General features: G+C 39.5%; 3 protein-coding genes and 2 non-coding genes across 6 annotated transcripts in view; all 5 read left to right on the top strand.

Annotated features, from left to right (window-relative positions):
* The window catches only part of swap70a (switching B cell complex subunit SWAP70a), a 924354-nt gene that overhangs the window by 196419 nt on the left and 710638 nt on the right, over positions 1-17297 (top strand). The window lies entirely within an intron of this gene.
* On the top strand, positions 1235-6815 carry gcshb (glycine cleavage system protein H (aminomethyl carrier), b). Its single transcript, XM_044029802.1, has 5 exons — positions 1235-1453; positions 2755-2834; positions 5554-5617; positions 6111-6242; positions 6412-6815. The coding sequence occupies exons 1-5, from the start codon at positions 1300-1302 to the stop codon at positions 6507-6509; spliced, it is 528 nt and encodes a 175-aa protein (XP_043885737.1). The 5' UTR covers positions 1235-1299; the 3' UTR covers positions 6510-6815.
* On the top strand, positions 8917-12483 carry rpl13 (ribosomal protein L13). 2 transcript variants are annotated; one of them, XM_044029797.1, is made up of 6 exons: positions 8917-8995; positions 9443-9560; positions 10750-10891; positions 11296-11469; positions 11885-11941; positions 12283-12483. In XM_044029797.1, the coding sequence occupies exons 2-6, from the start codon at positions 9457-9459 to the stop codon at positions 12439-12441; spliced, it is 636 nt and encodes a 211-aa protein (XP_043885732.1). In that variant the 5' UTR covers positions 8917-8995; positions 9443-9456; the 3' UTR covers positions 12442-12483. The 2 variants fall into 2 exon arrangements, with proteins under 2 accessions (XP_043885732.1, XP_043885733.1); XM_044029798.1 differs by having other exon boundaries at positions 8971-8991.
* On the top strand, positions 11110-11189 carry LOC122772907. The gene has a single exon (XR_006360833.1). It is a non-coding gene; the product is annotated as a small nucleolar RNA MBII-202 (small nucleolar RNA).
* Positions 12097-12174, top strand: LOC122772906. Its single transcript, XR_006360832.1, has one exon. It is a non-coding gene; the product is annotated as a small nucleolar RNA MBII-202 (small nucleolar RNA).

Here is a 17297-nt window from a genome sequence, read left to right as displayed (position 1 = left end):
CCGATCAACATCTAACGAGAACTCATGGCTTCATCAGGAATGTAATCGTCACTTTCACTTGAAAACAAACATGATGAAGTTTAATCATTCAAATGAAGCCAAGAGATCATTCAGATCATTTTAAATCAAAAACATCTGATTAAGGACGCAATAATAAAGTGACTCATGATTCAATTTGTGATCATTTATGTCAAAACGTGCAATATAATTAAAGAAAACATCCCGGGTAAATAATGAATACGGATTATTAATTAACATTCTTAAAATGAACTGGACGATTAAATGTGAATAATGTTTGTAAACTGGTGAATTCTTTCACTCCTGCGGCTGATAAAAAAAGAGGAAGTAGTTTTGCTTAATCAGGAAAATTGAAGGGAGGTTGTTTCCTGTCGTGGCTTCACAACAACTCTCCACCATCAGCACATTCTGGGTCACGTGACGCAGCCTAAACGTGTCTTTAACTGCAGCTACTGTAACAAGCAGCAACTACTGAAAGACGACATGATTACTTTTAACTGCTGCGTTTAATAAATCTTATTTAAAGTCTGTCTCAGTTTTTCAGTTCAGACTTTTGCTCTTGAGTTTACGTTCACTTCCTGAATTTCTAGGTCTTTTCCTCATAGGGGTCATGACCTTTCATGTAAGATGGCGTTGTCAAATGTTTTGGGTCAAACGGATTCGTTTATATAAATATGTAAATGACATACATTTATGCAGCTACAGTTACAGATTTAGATGCTATCCAATGATTTTATTCGATACATTTAAATACAGTTTAGAGTCTTTTTATCTGATCTACAGTGCGTCGGACGTCTCTTCCTGTGACCAATCAGTGGCCGACAGTCCGGTGACATCACGCATAGTATCGCATCAGGTACTAAAAACAGTACTTGGTACCAGGTTACTCTGCTCGTGGAAACACAACTTAACTGTGCCGAGCCGGCGGAAACACGCCATAAGTTTTGTTTTTACAGGCGTGTCCTTGTCCACAGGTGACTGATTTATTTTTTATTTTTTGGGAAATGCATGAATGAATGAATTCATTGCTTACAATCAGAGAGTGACGATGACTTTTTAAGCAATACAGTAAAAAAAAAAGCTCCAGAAAAGAATCTCGCATCCTGTCTTTAATTCAAAAAACGATTCACCCTCCCCGGCGGGAGCGCGCACTCAGTGTGATGGCGCTCGTTCCCGCGGAGGATTACACAGTGGACGCACAAACACACATTCCTTCTGTCTCTCTCTCTCTCTCTCACACACACACACACACGCACAGACAGACAGACAGACAGAGTGAAGATGGCGATGAGAGCAGCTCTTCGGTGTCTCTCCTCTAACTTTTTGCCCAGAGTTGCTCAGCTGTCGCCGGCCGCGCAGCTCTCTGCGTCCCGGCTGCTGTGGAGGAGCGGCGGCTCTGCGCGGACACTGAGCTCGAGCTCGGTTCTCTCCACAGGTATTTTTTTCCACTTTACTTTACTTTACTTTACTTTACTTTACTTTACTTGGACACAAATAACGGGGAGAAGGTGTTTCGTTGTGTTGTTGCCACTGTGAGACGTTGACCTTCGCTGTGTCCGTGCCGTGGACTCGAGACGCCCACGCAGGTCGCGGAAAGCAGCGCGAGGGGCAGTAAAAGCTGTTTTTAAACTCTCAGGAATCAAAGCTGTGAAACTTTAGCAGCGAAAAGCAGCCGCAGCCACGTGTGTGTGTGTGTGTGTGTGTGTGTTAGATAACGGTCAAACGTCGATAATAAATGAGCGTAAACAACACGTTAACAAAGTGTCTCGCGCACCAAATGGCAGCTCATTAAAATCATAGTTTACCCATGATCCTCCACGAATTCCACGATTATTCTGAAGTAATTTGGTTATGACGTTTACATGATTATACTTCCTCATCAGGACTACAGTAATCAGATTAACTATTTAACTTAACTACTAATGAGAGCAAGAGCAACCTGATTACTTCTTATTCTGATTATGACTTTATAAGGGAGTTTTTATTCTTATTCAGACTATCATCGTGATAATCTGGTTAATGTTGTTGAGATTATTGAGAACATGTGGATTGAGAGCTTTAATTATTAAGGGTTTCCTTCTTTAATTGTTGTGTTTTTTTTTGGTCTTTGGTCAAGTTTCTGGGCCCAGGGTAGAAATAATTATTACATCCAGATTCAGTATTCTTCATTTTTTCACCCATAAACCGCTCACTTTGCAGAGATAGCGGCGTGTGTTGACACTGAGGGGACGTGAACGACCTTGGTGGACGTTTGCTTTTGTTTCATTAATCCAGTTTCCTCACAGAAATCACTTTTCATGCATCAGTTCATCAGAAATAAGACCAAACGTTTGCGTATAAATATACATTTTCCAGCTCCTGACAACAGGACTCATGTTATTCTTCAAAGTCTGGTTCAAACCTGTATGTGATGATGTGATGTGATGGGATTACGAGAAACTACCCTCAGCGTTTGTGCAGCTGGCAGCGTGAGGTTTGAGTTACAGTGCTTTCACTCCTGCAGATGTGACACGGGCCTTATTTTTAGCACCAGTTTGTTCTCACGGGGTCCAGAACTGGAGCTGCACATTTTTGTTTTATCCTCACGGCACAGTGACGTTCTTTGGACTTCCCTTATTTCACAAGACGCCCTGTAGCACTTTCAACTTTCCTCTTTTATTGTTCTTTGTCGTGATAGTGACAGTTTTATTCATTAATGCATCTGTTATAAACTCAACTGTCGCCGTCTCTCCACAGCACTGAGGTTCACAGACAAGCACGAGTGGGTGAAAGTGGACGGTGGGACTGGCACAGTTGGCATCAGCAGTTATGCTCAGGTACGTCTGAATCATTTATGATTTATACCCTAATATGTGTAATCTGCACTTTGTCCTCGGCTGCGGCCGCTGCACTTAATCAAAGCTAATTTACTGCTTTATTGCTTCGGTTTGAGACAGTAGATAAGTGTCAGGTTACTGTGGTGTAGGGAAAATGTCAAGGGCGCGCACTTTGAGTGGAAGCAAGTGTCTTTTTTTGGTTTTAACAGTTTTGTATTTTTCATTCATTTTTATTAAGTTTTGACTCTTTGTTTTTATTGTTTTTGTAATGTGGAGTATCTGCCAAAAAGATCATAATAAGTATTGTGTCATAAAAACAGCAGAAGATGCCACTTTAACCCTCGGTAAATTGCCATGGTAACTCCTAAACACACTTCGTATGAACCCAGAAGACTTATGTACGAAGACGAAAACTAAACTTCCTTAGTTGGTTTTAGTTAATGTTAGAAACACATAATTCAGTTTCAGTTAGTTATTAGTAGTTATTGTTGTTTGTTTTTAACGAAAATGTTTTTTCAATGTTATTTTTATGAATAAGCCAATAACTTAAACTGGAGATACATTACAATATTTGTTGCCCAATTTTACCCATAATTCAGTTAAAATAATTGGGCAGAGTTTGCACCAGTTGGCACTAGTTGGGGACAGTCGGCATGGTTATATCTTTTTTTGGAGCCGACTCTGGACGCGATCAGGCAGCGTGTGACCCAACTGCAAACAAAGTGGGAAACAGGAAATGGCGTCAGAAGAGGACAGGAAGTAGCAGGAATATATTAAAACTGATGTGGTCGCTCTCGGGAGAGTAAATCGCGTCGCCTGTGATCCCTCATCAGGCGTTAAATGTGTGATCCCCAGTCTGTCAGTACACTTTGTGTAGTTTGTCCCCAGCTTTACTTTTATATTAACATAAATGATCACGTATTATTGAGCATTGTCGGCACATCTGTTGACAACGTTCAGGATTATCACGCAGAAAATGTCTCTGGCATCGTTGCGGTGTCCTTGATCGTCATCAGCTGCCTGTCACTACATGTCCACACAGAGAATGATGAGATTTATCTGCCTGTGCGTCGGTCCTGCATGTGACGCCACAGAATCACACACCGATCAGTTATTGGACAAGTGATTTCAGATCAGACATCATCAGACGACACAACGGTGTCACAGCTTTGAGCGAGTAAAAAATCAAGGTCGTCTTCAGAGCTTTAGAGCTCTCGACCACCGGCTGTAAAAACATTCTGCAGATGCAGCATTTATGCAGCGACAAAGTTCACCACAGCTGGAAGGCGTGTGCTGATCTGTGTGATCTGTATACATACAGTTTAAGTCTGTGTGTATTTTCAAATGCACACGTAAAGGCAACTCTCTCAGATGTTCTGTCACATAAAGAATTCTCTGGCGTCAAAATGGTTTTAGCTCTAACTCAGAGATTCAGCATCAAACACACAAACGTTACTGACTGCATTGACCAGGGTTCTGTTCATGCGTTCATCTTCTACCGCTTTATCCTCCATGCGAGGGTCGTGGTGGACGCTGTGACGTAGGACGGAAGGCGGGGTCACACCCCGGCCATCACGGGCAGAACATGCACGCTACATGCAGAAAGAACCTGGTTGTAGCAAGAGTGCTAACCATTGCACCCCCGTGTGGCCCAGGCTCTGTTCACTTCATGTTGTTTAGTACAGTGTGACAGCTTGCACCCTAAAACGGAGCAAGCTAAATGGAACTCGGCCATTATTCATTTGATTATTTAAAGGTGTGATTTTCCTGCATGGAGCAATAACATCACATCCACTCTGGTTTTGTAATGTTAACAGCAGAGTTGTCAAACTTGCGGCCTGTGGGCCAAATGCAGCCCCCCAGTTGATTTCATGTGGCCCGGCATTTAATATCAAGTTATAATGAGTTATTTCTGTTCTATTTGGAGATTGATTTGCATCAGAAGTAGTTTTATTGTGAATTTTATATCATTCCATAAACAAAACAAACCCTTTTATTTTGAAATGCACGATATAATTGTAAGCTTGTGTCTCACAGCCCTACTAAACTGGCTTTTTCTCAAAAAGTTTGACTTCTTGTCACTTGACCGGCCCCTGACTGACCAGACTAGCTGCTCAGTGGCCCCCAGGTCATTTGAGTGTGAGACCCCTGGTTTAGAGTGAGTCAAAGCACTCTAAACCAGTGTGTGGCTCATCATTCACACTTATGCACACACTGTAAATGAGTGTCCTGATCTCTGAGTTCCAAACTAAAGTCCATTCATGTTCAGTAATGAGCTGCTGGATCTTGCAAGAGCCACAACGTCTGAGGCTTATTCCTCTCTTTTAACCTCAGTGATGCACGACTGTGTTTAATCTCAAATCTAATCTCCCTTTGTTTGTGACAAAGCGTCGCTATCACTTCACTGTGTGAGGTTCATGACACGGTAAACATGAGCACTGTCGTTGTTGAGTTCATTTCATGCACTCATCGCACTCCTGTAAATGCTATAGTCTGTATTTCTGATTGAGCTGTGTTTAAAATAAAGTTATAAATATAAAATGGATGCACATTTGAGCAATATTACAGATTTATATCTTTTATTTGGAATAAAAGTCTCAGGGCAAAGTGACAGAGAGGCTGGGGTTGTTGTTGTTGTTGTTGGAGGGAACGTGACTTCTATGTTGTTCCTTTGTCTGTAATTCATACATTTCCTTTTGTTTTTCTTTATTATGTTTAGGAGGCGTTGGGTGACGTGGTTTACTGTGGACTCCCTGAAGTTGGACAAAAACTAGAACTAATGGGTAAGAGTCCGGGAAGATTGAACCTCTGGACCAAACATTAAAAAGATTGAATGTCACTTTTTTGGTTAATGTACTTCAAACTATAGAATTGTTTGCATGAAGCAAACTCCGTTCAAACCTGACATTAACATCCGTCCTGAGCGACTGAAGATGTCCTCAGGAGGTGGCGACGTGGAGAGGGTCGGTGAGATACAGAGGAGTGAGGTTGTGGATGAAGTATGTGAATACAGGGCTGGGACATGGTCTTTTGGATCTCTCAGGACAGACGATAGTACACGTGTTAATAAGTTTTGTTCATGTTAGTCAGGACAGTGTGACGGTGAACCCGCCTACACCCTGAAACTGACAAAGCTAAATGGAGACTCATCATTCGTTTGATTTACACCTGATTTTCCCGCTGTGAGCTCAGCTGTCAAAACTGACTGCAGAGCAAAGAGCTCATACCGGGTCTGAACAGAGCCTCAGTCGTCTCATCTGTGTGTTTGTGTTGTAGAGGAGTTTGGTGCTTTGGAGAGCGTAAAGGCCGCCAGTGAGCTCTACTCACCGCTGACAGGGGAGGTCACTGAAATCAACTCGGAGCTCTCGGAGAATCCCGGACTTGTGAATAAAGCCTGCTACGGAGAGGGTAAGAATCTCACCATCCCCGTTCATTCTGACATGACGTGGTTTCCAGGAATTCTAATGTTGGTCAAGGCTGATAACGAGTTGCCAAACCCAAATAAAGTCACAGTTTATTTAAGAGAACACGTTCGTCGTTTGGGTTTTTGTTTGAAGAACGACATCTTCCATTTCAGGGTGGCTAATCAAGATGACGATCGAGAAGCCGGAAGAACTCGACGGTCTCATGGATCAAGCTGCGTATGACAAATTTATTAAGTCAATGGAAGAATAAAGTGCTGTTTTGTAATGTTTTGAATCAGAGAGTTGGTAGACTGGGTTACTAACATCCTATGTGGCAATCTCCTTCTTCTTCTTCTTCTTCTTCTGTGGTATTTATTTTGATACGGGAATTGTGTCATCAAAATAATTTGAAATACTCCGTAACAACTACCACATGTAAAAAAAGGTTACGATGTGTTTTAGGCACGAGTGAACCTGAAGTTCAGACGCACAGATTTGGTAAAAGAAAGAGTGAAAAGAAGACTGTAAGTGCTGTGACACATTCACTGAATAAAGTTGTTAATTGAATTGAAAAAAACACTGTGGTATTCTTGGACCGTGTCAGGACGATTTTTACAACCTCTGCACCGTTTATAACGTGCATGTTCTTAGCATGTGCTGTGGGTGGACATGTGCTGACGCCGCACGTCGCCCGCACCTCGACCTTTGACCTCAGGTGAAGATACGCAGAGATTACAGAAAACCGCTCCATCAATGATTAATGAAGCTGCAGCTTTCAAATCTGACAGGAGAAAATGCATCGAAGCTGATTGTGGAAAAAACAAGCGCTGCATCTGGTGTTCCTGGCAGAAGCTGATATATCTTTATAATGTATAACTATGAGGATACAGATTATCTTTTAACAAGTTTCACCGTTTTTTGCTAAATACTTTTACTGATATGCTGGCAAATGTCCATGTTATTAAAGTCATAAAAGCTTATCTTGTAGTTTATTGAAGAGTACAATAGTTTGTTCCATTGTTTCTTGGCCAGGTTTCAGAAAGTGTGATAAAACAGCCAGAAACATGTTCACCTGTGAGCAAAAACTTTTGATTCAAGTTAACTCCTTATCCAACTTCCAACCAGTTAGTTTAATCTACTTCTGAATCGTTCTGTAACATGGGCAAATGAAGCTGTAAAAATAACTTTCCCAGAGCATAGTTTATGACTTCTGCAATAAGCATCATATCAACACATTTAATCATGTTTTTATCATTGTTTCATTGGTGCTAAAACTAATGGAACAAAGTACACACAGTGGAAACGTGGATCATTGTTAAAGCACCTCTGTCTTTTGAATAATAACTCTATTGCGTCGTTAGGACTGGCAATGTTATCACCAGTTATAGCTAGAAGCAGTACACATGTACCAGTACGTATTTAGTTAATAAATCTATTGGTTGTACAAAGGAATTACCCATACCAATCATTAAATCTTTATTTATATATCACTCTTTATTCATATAAAACAACACTCACAAATTCACACACTGGGAAATTAAAGGTAAAGTTAAAAATGACATAGTAAATGAACAATAAATTCATAAATGAAAAATAGATGGATAAAACAATACAGTACCAAAATAAATAAATAGATACACAAATAACCAATAAATAAATAAACCCACTAAAGTAAAAATAAATTGGAATTTAATTGAAAGCCAAAATAAAAAGGTAAGTGTTGAGTCTTCTCCTAAAAGTGTCAACACTCTGTTTTGGCCTCAGGTCTAAGTTTTGTCAGAGTAAATATACAATAATTTAATAATTTAATAATAATAAAAATTTTGTGGTCACAGTTTAACTGAAGTTAAACTGACCACGCCCATACGACTGCTAAAAAGAGGTGAAAAGTCGACATCTAGTGGCCAGTTTAAAAATTACACAATTCCTCAACGCTTTCAAAATTATAGAACACAGTTTACATCATTTACATATGTTACACTCACTAACATAAGTTTAATTACAATCAGGTCAATCAAATCGCTATCATCAAGTAAAATGCTACGATACGAGTCCCATCTTTATCTTTATTTTCCTACTGCAAATCTGACCATACTTATACACATTAATGATGTGAATGATGATATAAAAGAAACTGTATGTAAAGCTGGATTCGTTTACCTGTATTTAAACTAAGATGAATGATGTTTAAAATGACATAATTACGATTTTAGTTGTATGACAACTTTACATTTCTCATGATCTGTACCAAGTTTATTATAGTTCATAGTAATTAACTGAATTGAAAAATAGATTTTTTTTTAAAAAAAAGATAGGGTTATTTATTATGATTTGTTTTGTTCATGTGTGTCTTTAGTCTATTGGTTATTTGAATTTTACCTTTCACACTAACTGCATCCACCCTCAGCAGTATTATACACATTTTGCACAATTTCTTTATATACAAATTATTTGTCCTAATGCATTTTAAAAATGGCATCTTTTGTTGGATTTTTATGACACACAATACTTATAATACTTTTTTTTACATACTCCATATAAACGAATAAAAACTGTGTAATTTTAAAAACAAAAAGAAAACTTTTATAACCTTGCTCTGATGATGTGTGAATTCATGTCTATTCATTATTTTGTGGATTTTTGGCGGATTGCTCCTTTAAACACGCGTCTGCGCGCTCATTGGCTGCTTCACACATATCCCACAATCCACCGCTTTTCTACTTCCTTTTTCCCTTCGGCCATTTTCCTCCCTCGTAGGTATGTTAAATTATTCTCCACAAATGTTGAAGTAATCTAAGTTAATCCTCGGTATTTTCACGATATATCTGGATTTTACTCACAGCGCGACATTGTCTGTGTTGTTACCTTTGTAATAAGGTGACTATTGTTGCACGATTCGCAGTTGAAATGCTAACTAGCGTCTGTTTTAGCCGTTATGTACAGTCAAGTCACGTCAGTGTGTGTCTGTCTGCTAGCATTGCTAATATGGACCAGTACTTGTAACTGTATTCTAATATACAGCTATTAACACTCTTTACCATATAGATATTGAAGATATACACACTGTCTGTGTAGAAAAGAACAATAATCGCGACGCATTGTAAATGGCAAGTAACTTTAGTAAGCTACGTGGTTAGCATGTTAGCCATAGGTCTGTGGTGTGCCGGCATGTCACTGGGCTCATGTCGCTGTTGTGTGTTGCAGGGAAGTAGGCAGCCATGGCCCCCAGCCGGAATGGAATGATCTTGAACCCTCACTTTCACAAGGACTGGCAGAAGAGAGTGCGCACCTGGTTCAATCAGCCAGCCAGGAAGCTCCGCAGGTGAGAGACTGTTATGCTAAGCTAAGCTAACTCGTCCTCCAGCCGCATAATGTGGTGTGCGTACACATCCATGCACTGTCAATATGTACAGTAAAACATGCTGTTGAGCTAATTCCTTTTGTGGACATGACATGATTTTATGTTCATTTACAGTCAGCTAACTGGTGTTAATGTGATTGTAATTCCCTATGTTAGTTGTTGCCATGGGAATTCAAATGTATGTTTACTCTTTAGTCAAACTACATGCATTGTGTGATGACATTTTATTTATAGTGTGGAGATTGTGTATAGGATGTATTTCATAGATCCATGGTTCTCAAACTGGGGAACTTCCTCTCGTGGTACTTCCAGGAAAATCAGAAATACTGTTGTGCTGTATGTGATATCAGGATATGTATGCAGGGTTTGTAAAGCTGAGGAATTTTGAACAGAGTGCATAGGAATTGAGACAAATCACAATTAGAGTTGCCTTATCTCTCTCGCTCTATCTTAGTCTAATGTCACTTTATCAGTGTGTGAGGATGAGAGTTAATTTTATTGCGAATAGATCTGGTGTAAAGTCTGTAGCTGAATGTGCGTGGTCTATTTACACCACTGTATTTCAATATATGTGATAATGGCGTTACTTCCAAGAGCTCAATATTTTCTCAGGTGGTACTTGTGAAGTGTGACTGCTGTTCATGATTTGTAGCTTGGTCTTTATCCCACCCCGTGACTATAATGCAACATTATATTACGCTATAATAAACATTGTTTTAGTGGCAGTTCCTTGGTTAATGTGAAGTGTAGGTTGAGAAACAATATTCCTTTTCCAGTGGTTCTTATGTTTGATTATTAAACATCTGTATGTCTCGTCTCTACATGGACCCTGCATAATCACAAATGCTGAAATGACACTAGCCTCTTTAACCCTATGTATTCTTCTGGCTTTGTACCACTTGCAAAATAAACATTTTAGTTTAAGTCAATTGATTTAGAATTAAATATTTGCTTTTCACAAGGATACAAAACGGAAAAAGGTTTTAATTATTGTTAAACTACAATGACAAAGTCATTTCTTTGAATCAATTCTGATTGTCTTGGTTGAGATGAGATAGAAACAAACAGTAATAAATTAATGGATGTATGATTCCTGAATATTGGTTATTATGACAATGCTTACTCCTGTTAAAATGAAATCTTTCCACAGGCGAAAGGCTCGTCAGGCCAAAGCCCGCCGCATCGCTCCTCGTCCCGTTTCAGGACCCTTGAGGCCACAGGTCAGGTGTCCCACTATCAGGTACCACACAAAGGTTCGTGCCGGACGTGGCTTCACCCTGGAGGAACTCAAGGTAAGATTTTGTAGTTTTCTGTAAGTTAGTGATTAATTTATAAAGGAATTCATCCACAACAGTGTTTTCACTGTATATAAAACTTGTTTGTAGTCTTTTATAATGGAGATAACATAGATGGATACTAACAAAGCTCCTGTGCTAGCATGTCCTCGGTGATGGCAAATCTGTTCAATAATAGAAGAAACATTAATGTGTTGATCGTTGCAGCAGTCAGGTGATGATAAATCTCCGGAATCTCTGTATTTACTTGATGAATACCTTGAACCCCTTATCTGATGACTGTTAGTTACTCGTAAAACGAGTTGGATCAAACAAACAATAAAACGGACATTGTCTGTTTATCATGTGGTGGACTGACTTCAAATCCAAAGTCTGTATGTTGAACCTGTTCCTGTCTGCAGGCGGCTGGCATCCACAAAAAGACAGCCCGTACCATCGGCATCGCTGTTGACCCCCGCCGTCGCAACAGATCCACAGAGTCTCTTCAGGCCAACGTGCAGCGTCTGAAGGAATATCGTTCCAAACTCATCCTCTTCCCCAGGAAGGCTTCTGCCCCCAAGAAGGGAGATGGAACCGTGAGTTTCTTTTCCCGCTGTCGCATGAAACTAGATTCAGAGGAATCATCCTCTTTGACAGACTGTAGTCGTGTTTGTTAGGAGAAATGTTGGACTTAAAGGTCATTCCGAAAATGCTTGCCATCTGGAGTGAGTCATCTCGCTGCACAAAGTCATCATTGATGTATTGATGACTATTGCAGGCTTGTGTTCCAACCATAACCTTCATTTAATCTTAAACACAGTCCAGTTACGCTTTAATAACTGTCGGCTTCACCGGATCCCATTTTCTGAAATATATCATTTTCTGAGGATATATTGTGTTTTTTTTAATCTCACAAATGTTGGTGATGCATTCATCCTTGTAGCAAATCTTACTAAGCACTATGGGTCTATGATTTATGTTTTATATTTTAACTGTTTCTAATCTTTCTAGGAGGAGGAATTGAAGATGGCCACTCAGCTCGCTGGTCCAGTCATGCCCATCAAAACTGTAAGTTGATATTTACTTGAAGCTTAATGTATCTTAATTGTCAAATAGTATTGATTACACACAAAGCAAATGACTTGAAATGAATGAACTATGTTTAAGAGTTAAAAACAATATCACCTTGGTCTTCAGGTCTGTTTGGTTTGACAGCAGTCAAGTGATGACAAATCTCCGGAATCTCTGTATTTCTTTGATGAAGCGTTTGAACCCCTTATCTGATGACTGCTGTTCTAAACTGAATATTTCTAAAATGCAGATTTCCCAAAACTGGACATTATTTGATTAACATAAGCACAAGCTGCATTTTTGTGTGTTTTAATTAACATGTCTGTCTGTCTCTTCAGGTCCACAAGAAGGAGAAGGCCCGGGTCATTTCTGAGGACGAGAAGAACTTCAAGGCGTTTGCCAGCCTGCGTATGGCTCGTTCCCACGCTCGTCTCTTCGGCATCCGTGCCAAGAGAGCTAAAGAGGCTGCTGAGCAGGACGTGGAAAAGAAGAAGTGAAAATAGTCACTATGGAACTTTGCAAAATAAAGTGTTGAAAAAGATGGATGTGAGAATGTCGTAATTAAGATCCCGTTTGACTGACAAGTGGCTGGTTGACCGTCTAGACTGGACATGGGCTGCACACTTAACGTATTTGTGTCTCAGTCAAGTTGCTGCACACACAATACATTTCGCGTTGATCCGAAATGGCCACATTTTCACTTAAGAGCCACAACAGAATGGCAATGAACTGCATGCCGGTTCTAAAAATAAAATAAAACCAACATCTAGGAAAAAATACTAAATAGTCCCTCGATTACTATTTCCTGCTCCTATAAATTAAAATGTTTCTCTTAGATTTTGATTTGAGCACTGTTATGACAGTGTTCTATACCAGGAGATGAATTAATGGAATTCAGCCATCGTGTGGAAATTAGTAAGTATTTACACACGATGTGATGTAAAATGGAAGCATACACAGTCACAGCAGGAACACGCCAGTGAAAGTTAAGATTTCACTGGTGTGTTCCTGCTGTGACTGTGTATGCTTACTAATAACACAAGGGGGCAGTAGTGATGCAAAATTAAGTTAATTGATAGAGATGTAAAAACCGAAACATGCAGCAACCTGCGACACGTGACTAAAACTTGAACGTTGACCTTTGATAACTTGTGTGCTTAAAAGTTTGTAAAGCCTGAGTCGCCCGAGCCTCATTAGCATGATTTATGGTATTGAAAAACCTCCATTAATCACAATGTGGAGGTCAACAACTAAACCTTGAGGCAGAGGTTGAACACAAGGTTTAAAAAGAAACAAATAAATCCCATTGTGTACAATTATTTACTCTGCCACCACAATGCTGAATCTTAATCACCATACAGAGTATTATGGGCTGGCAGATATTACCCACAGTGCACTATAAACATGAAACATTGCTACGACAACAGATGTTTCAGACAATTAGGAGAAATGAGCACATGCTGGAGGCACTGTGGTGTTCTCATGAACCACCATTGATTTATAAAAGTAAATACCGTGGGAGCACGACATATTAACTTTAAAAAAAATAAATCATTACTCATTTCCAATTCCAAAAATGGATGGCTGTGACACGATGCCCTTGTCGTGCTTGTCCGTCTGTGTCTCCAGAGTCTGAATGCAAATAAATAATTCAGTTTATGAAGGTGAACGGTCAATCAAGACGTTTTACACTCGTATGGAAATATGAAATGGTGAATAAAGTCTGAGGTCAACCAAACACAAAGCTGTCAGGGAACCAAATATTTCAATTTTATCTAATAACTATTATCTTCTTATGTAGCTGAAATCCCTCAGTGTGTGTGTGTGTGTGTGTGTGTGTGTGATGCTGCGTCAGCTTCATTAGTGAGCGGATCATGTTTTCTGAGTGAAAGCCAGCTCGGATGTTTTTAACCACACGTGTGCAGGTCAGGAGACTCCTGAAGATGAGCTCTCTGTCCATTGGTGTGGAGTCTGCTGAAACTGAAACTCCATGATTGATTCCTCTTAAAAAGTATCATCAATAAGGCGGACTAAAGAATCAATAGTGCTTTTGAAAAGGTGGAAGAAAAGGATGAAGCTGATGGTTGAAAACCATGAGTGATGGCACATTAACAGCCAGTTAGACTGAGTGTGAGTGAGTATCAGGGCATGTGAAGACATTCAGGTTATTACGTTTTTCAGTTTAGAAAACAAAAAAGTCAGAACTTTGCTCTCTAATGTTTTCTCTAATGTTTTTTTTCCATTTTTCCGTAATCGACATTTTGTTCTCACTAACTTGATAAACGCTGCCAAGTGCACTGAACTTTTTAGGAGGATTATTTGACAAAGTTTAGTTTGTCGATTGCCTATTTCATGCTTTTAATACGTGATTTTAAATAATAATGCAGTGTTGACTTGATCATAAGTGATGTTCAGTAAATGTTAAACAATTTTCAGCATCATTTATTCATTTATTTGAGAAGGGACGGTGTGCATCAGTGAACATCAGAAAGTAAACATACCAGATAATAACCAGCAGGCATCGTCATTTCAGCCATATTTAAAGTACACAGTGAAGTGAAACAGCATTTTAACAAAGGTACAACACAGGGCAACAGAAAGTAACGATACTCAAAACATGAGAGTCAGACTTTAAAAATACAAAAGAATCAAAGACAATAAGCACGGCAACATTTAAATAATAGGAAAAAACTAAACAGTAATAAGACCAAAATAAGTGACATCTATAAATATGGCAACATTAACAATATAACAGCAAGACAATTTCAAACTGTTCTATTTGATCAGAAACTGGCCAAAAATATAGACAAAATAAATAAATAAATAAAAAGACCAGCATCATATATCAGCCATCGACTGCCCTGATTACTGAAGATCGGCATCGACCGAGGAAAATCCCAGCTGACCTCCATTCTTATTTTACATGCACTGGTCAGCTGCACGTAGGCGAACAGTGAAGGTGGATGACAGTCTGAGGCGTCCTGGGAGGAGCTGACACACACACACACACACCCACACACACACACACACACAGATACAGCAGCTGTGGTGTAACAGGACTCAGGGCTCAGGTGTGCTCCCCACAGCACACGCTTCATACTGACTTTGAACAGCAGAGGCAGTAGAGGTGAAAGTAACTGTAGCTGTGTGGAAAATCCACTGTATTATCAACCTGTGAGAGGAACTTGTGTCTTTTGGTGTTTCAGTGACGTAACCAGCTCAAAGGTTTCTGTTTTTTTTTTGGTTCATGCTTTTGGAATAATTCAATTGACCTGCCTATCTGTGGAAGACAAAATCATTTTAGCACCTAAAAGCCTCCGAATGCTCTGCTCTCAAACAATCAGCAACATCCTCTCACATTAGAGGAAAATCTGATTCTGCAGAGTTGTATTGGATATTTCTTTTTTATGTCTGAAGGACTTTTTTAAAAAAACCCTGTAGGAATAAGATGTTACAACCACTAAAGCCAATGCTTTTCAGTGAGAAAAGAAGTGCACTGTAATATACGCTGCTTATGTTGTGTTTACACTTTCTTTCCCGACACGAGTCGGTTTTTACTTGGGCTGCTTTGTGTTTCACGGCCTTCGACACTTTGGCTTTTTGCAGAAACTGGAGAGCTGCTGTTTTGTCAGTGCGATCTATAAATGTTATGCAATGTCTGGAAATACGTTTATGAAAATAATACATTTGTGGGTGGACTGCAGGGGAAAAAAAGAGAAGGTGCACGCCTGAGTGCCACGTACAAACAATATGTTACATAAGACGCTGTTGTCAAATGATTGAAAACGGACGCGGTGACTCACGTCATGATGATCGTGAATGTGACACTATTACTGGTCAGCGTGTGTGTGTGTGTGTATGTGTGTGTGGAGAGAGTCCCAGGTCCTCACAGGTCCTCACAGGTCCTCACAGGTCCTCACAGGTCCTCTGCTGCTCCCACATAGAGATGTGACTGATATGCTGCTGCTGCTGCTGCTGCTGCTGCTGAAATCATCCCCGCCCCCTTTTGATTTCCTGTTGTTTGGCGGTGAAATGATTTGCATCCTCAGTGTTTTTCTCACTGAGGTGAAACCAGGCCATTTTGCCACGTATTCATTTTTCTTTCCCTCACTGAGAGTCTGTGCATCCCATCATCACAGGATCTGTGATCTCACCTTCCAGGGTCACATGTGCAGCAGGATGTGAGCTCATTGTTGAACTAAAGTCCTAAACATGACCTGCTCTGATCTGCATATATATTACACAGCAGTCCATCCTCAGATGACTTCCTGTCGAGTGTATTGTGTCTATAGGACGTCGTCCACATGATGTTGAAGGAGAAACATCCTTTAGCTGGACTCAGCTCCCAATGGCAATTAAATCTGCCCCGCCTGTAACCCGTTACTCAAAAAGAAATTAAAAAACTGCTCCGTTCTCCGCTGCCTTAACCTTTTCACAACGCTGCACTTAACTGTGACCCTGACACATCGTTATTAGATCATAATTGAGTGTTAAAATGTGAGCCTTCCTCCACATTTTCTTTTCTTTAATCTCCATAAATGCCTCAGAAAGTGCAGGTACAGAGAAATTACAAATGCGTTTGTCTAAATAATGTGTGAGTTCATTATTTAAAAGAGCTTAAAACTGTATCAGATACTCAAGCTTGTGATATCAGATATGAAACAGTGTTATTGACTCATCTCTACTAGATACTGTGTGTGTTCAGGTCTGTTAAAGTCTATACTTTAATATCTTAGTTCATTATGTCATTTAAATATTTCATAGATTCATGACATCATGCACTGTAAACTGCATTTATGTATATGGAATATTGGGAAAACAATTTTAAACTTTAAAATATTTATGTTAAATCTCAAGAGATTCAAGCAGAGAATAAAAAAGTAGCCTTTCATTGTGATTTAAACGTCCAGTGTCTAATAGTGAGACTGCAGACAAATGGATGACGTCAGGGAACACATAACAATCAATCTCTCACAGCTCTTACAACCAACAGAGGCCAAACCCTTTGTCTTTGAGGACCAGAATTAAAACTTCATGTGGGTCAAAAGTAAACACCTACTGTATTGCATGAATATCTGAGTAAGAACTGCAGGTTCCTTAAATTAAACATTATTTTGGCATTAATATAATTTAATAGCAACTTTAATTTGTACATTACATTAAAAAGCAGCTTTTAAAGTGCAGGTACGAACAATTAGACACTAACGTACACGTGAAAGCAAGGCTCTTACTTAACGTACATATACAGAGCTTAGTTTAAGGCATAACATATTTTAAAGTGATTACACCTTTATACAAATATACTTGTATATGATTATTATAATTATGATATCTGCCAATGGACCCTCGTGAA

Source organism: Solea senegalensis, linkage group LG7, assembly GCF_019176455.1.
Source record: "Solea senegalensis isolate Sse05_10M linkage group LG7, IFAPA_SoseM_1, whole genome shotgun sequence".
Lineage (NCBI taxonomy): Eukaryota > Metazoa > Chordata > Actinopteri > Pleuronectiformes > Soleidae > Solea > Solea senegalensis.
This window is presented reverse-complemented; position numbering and strand designations above follow the sequence as displayed.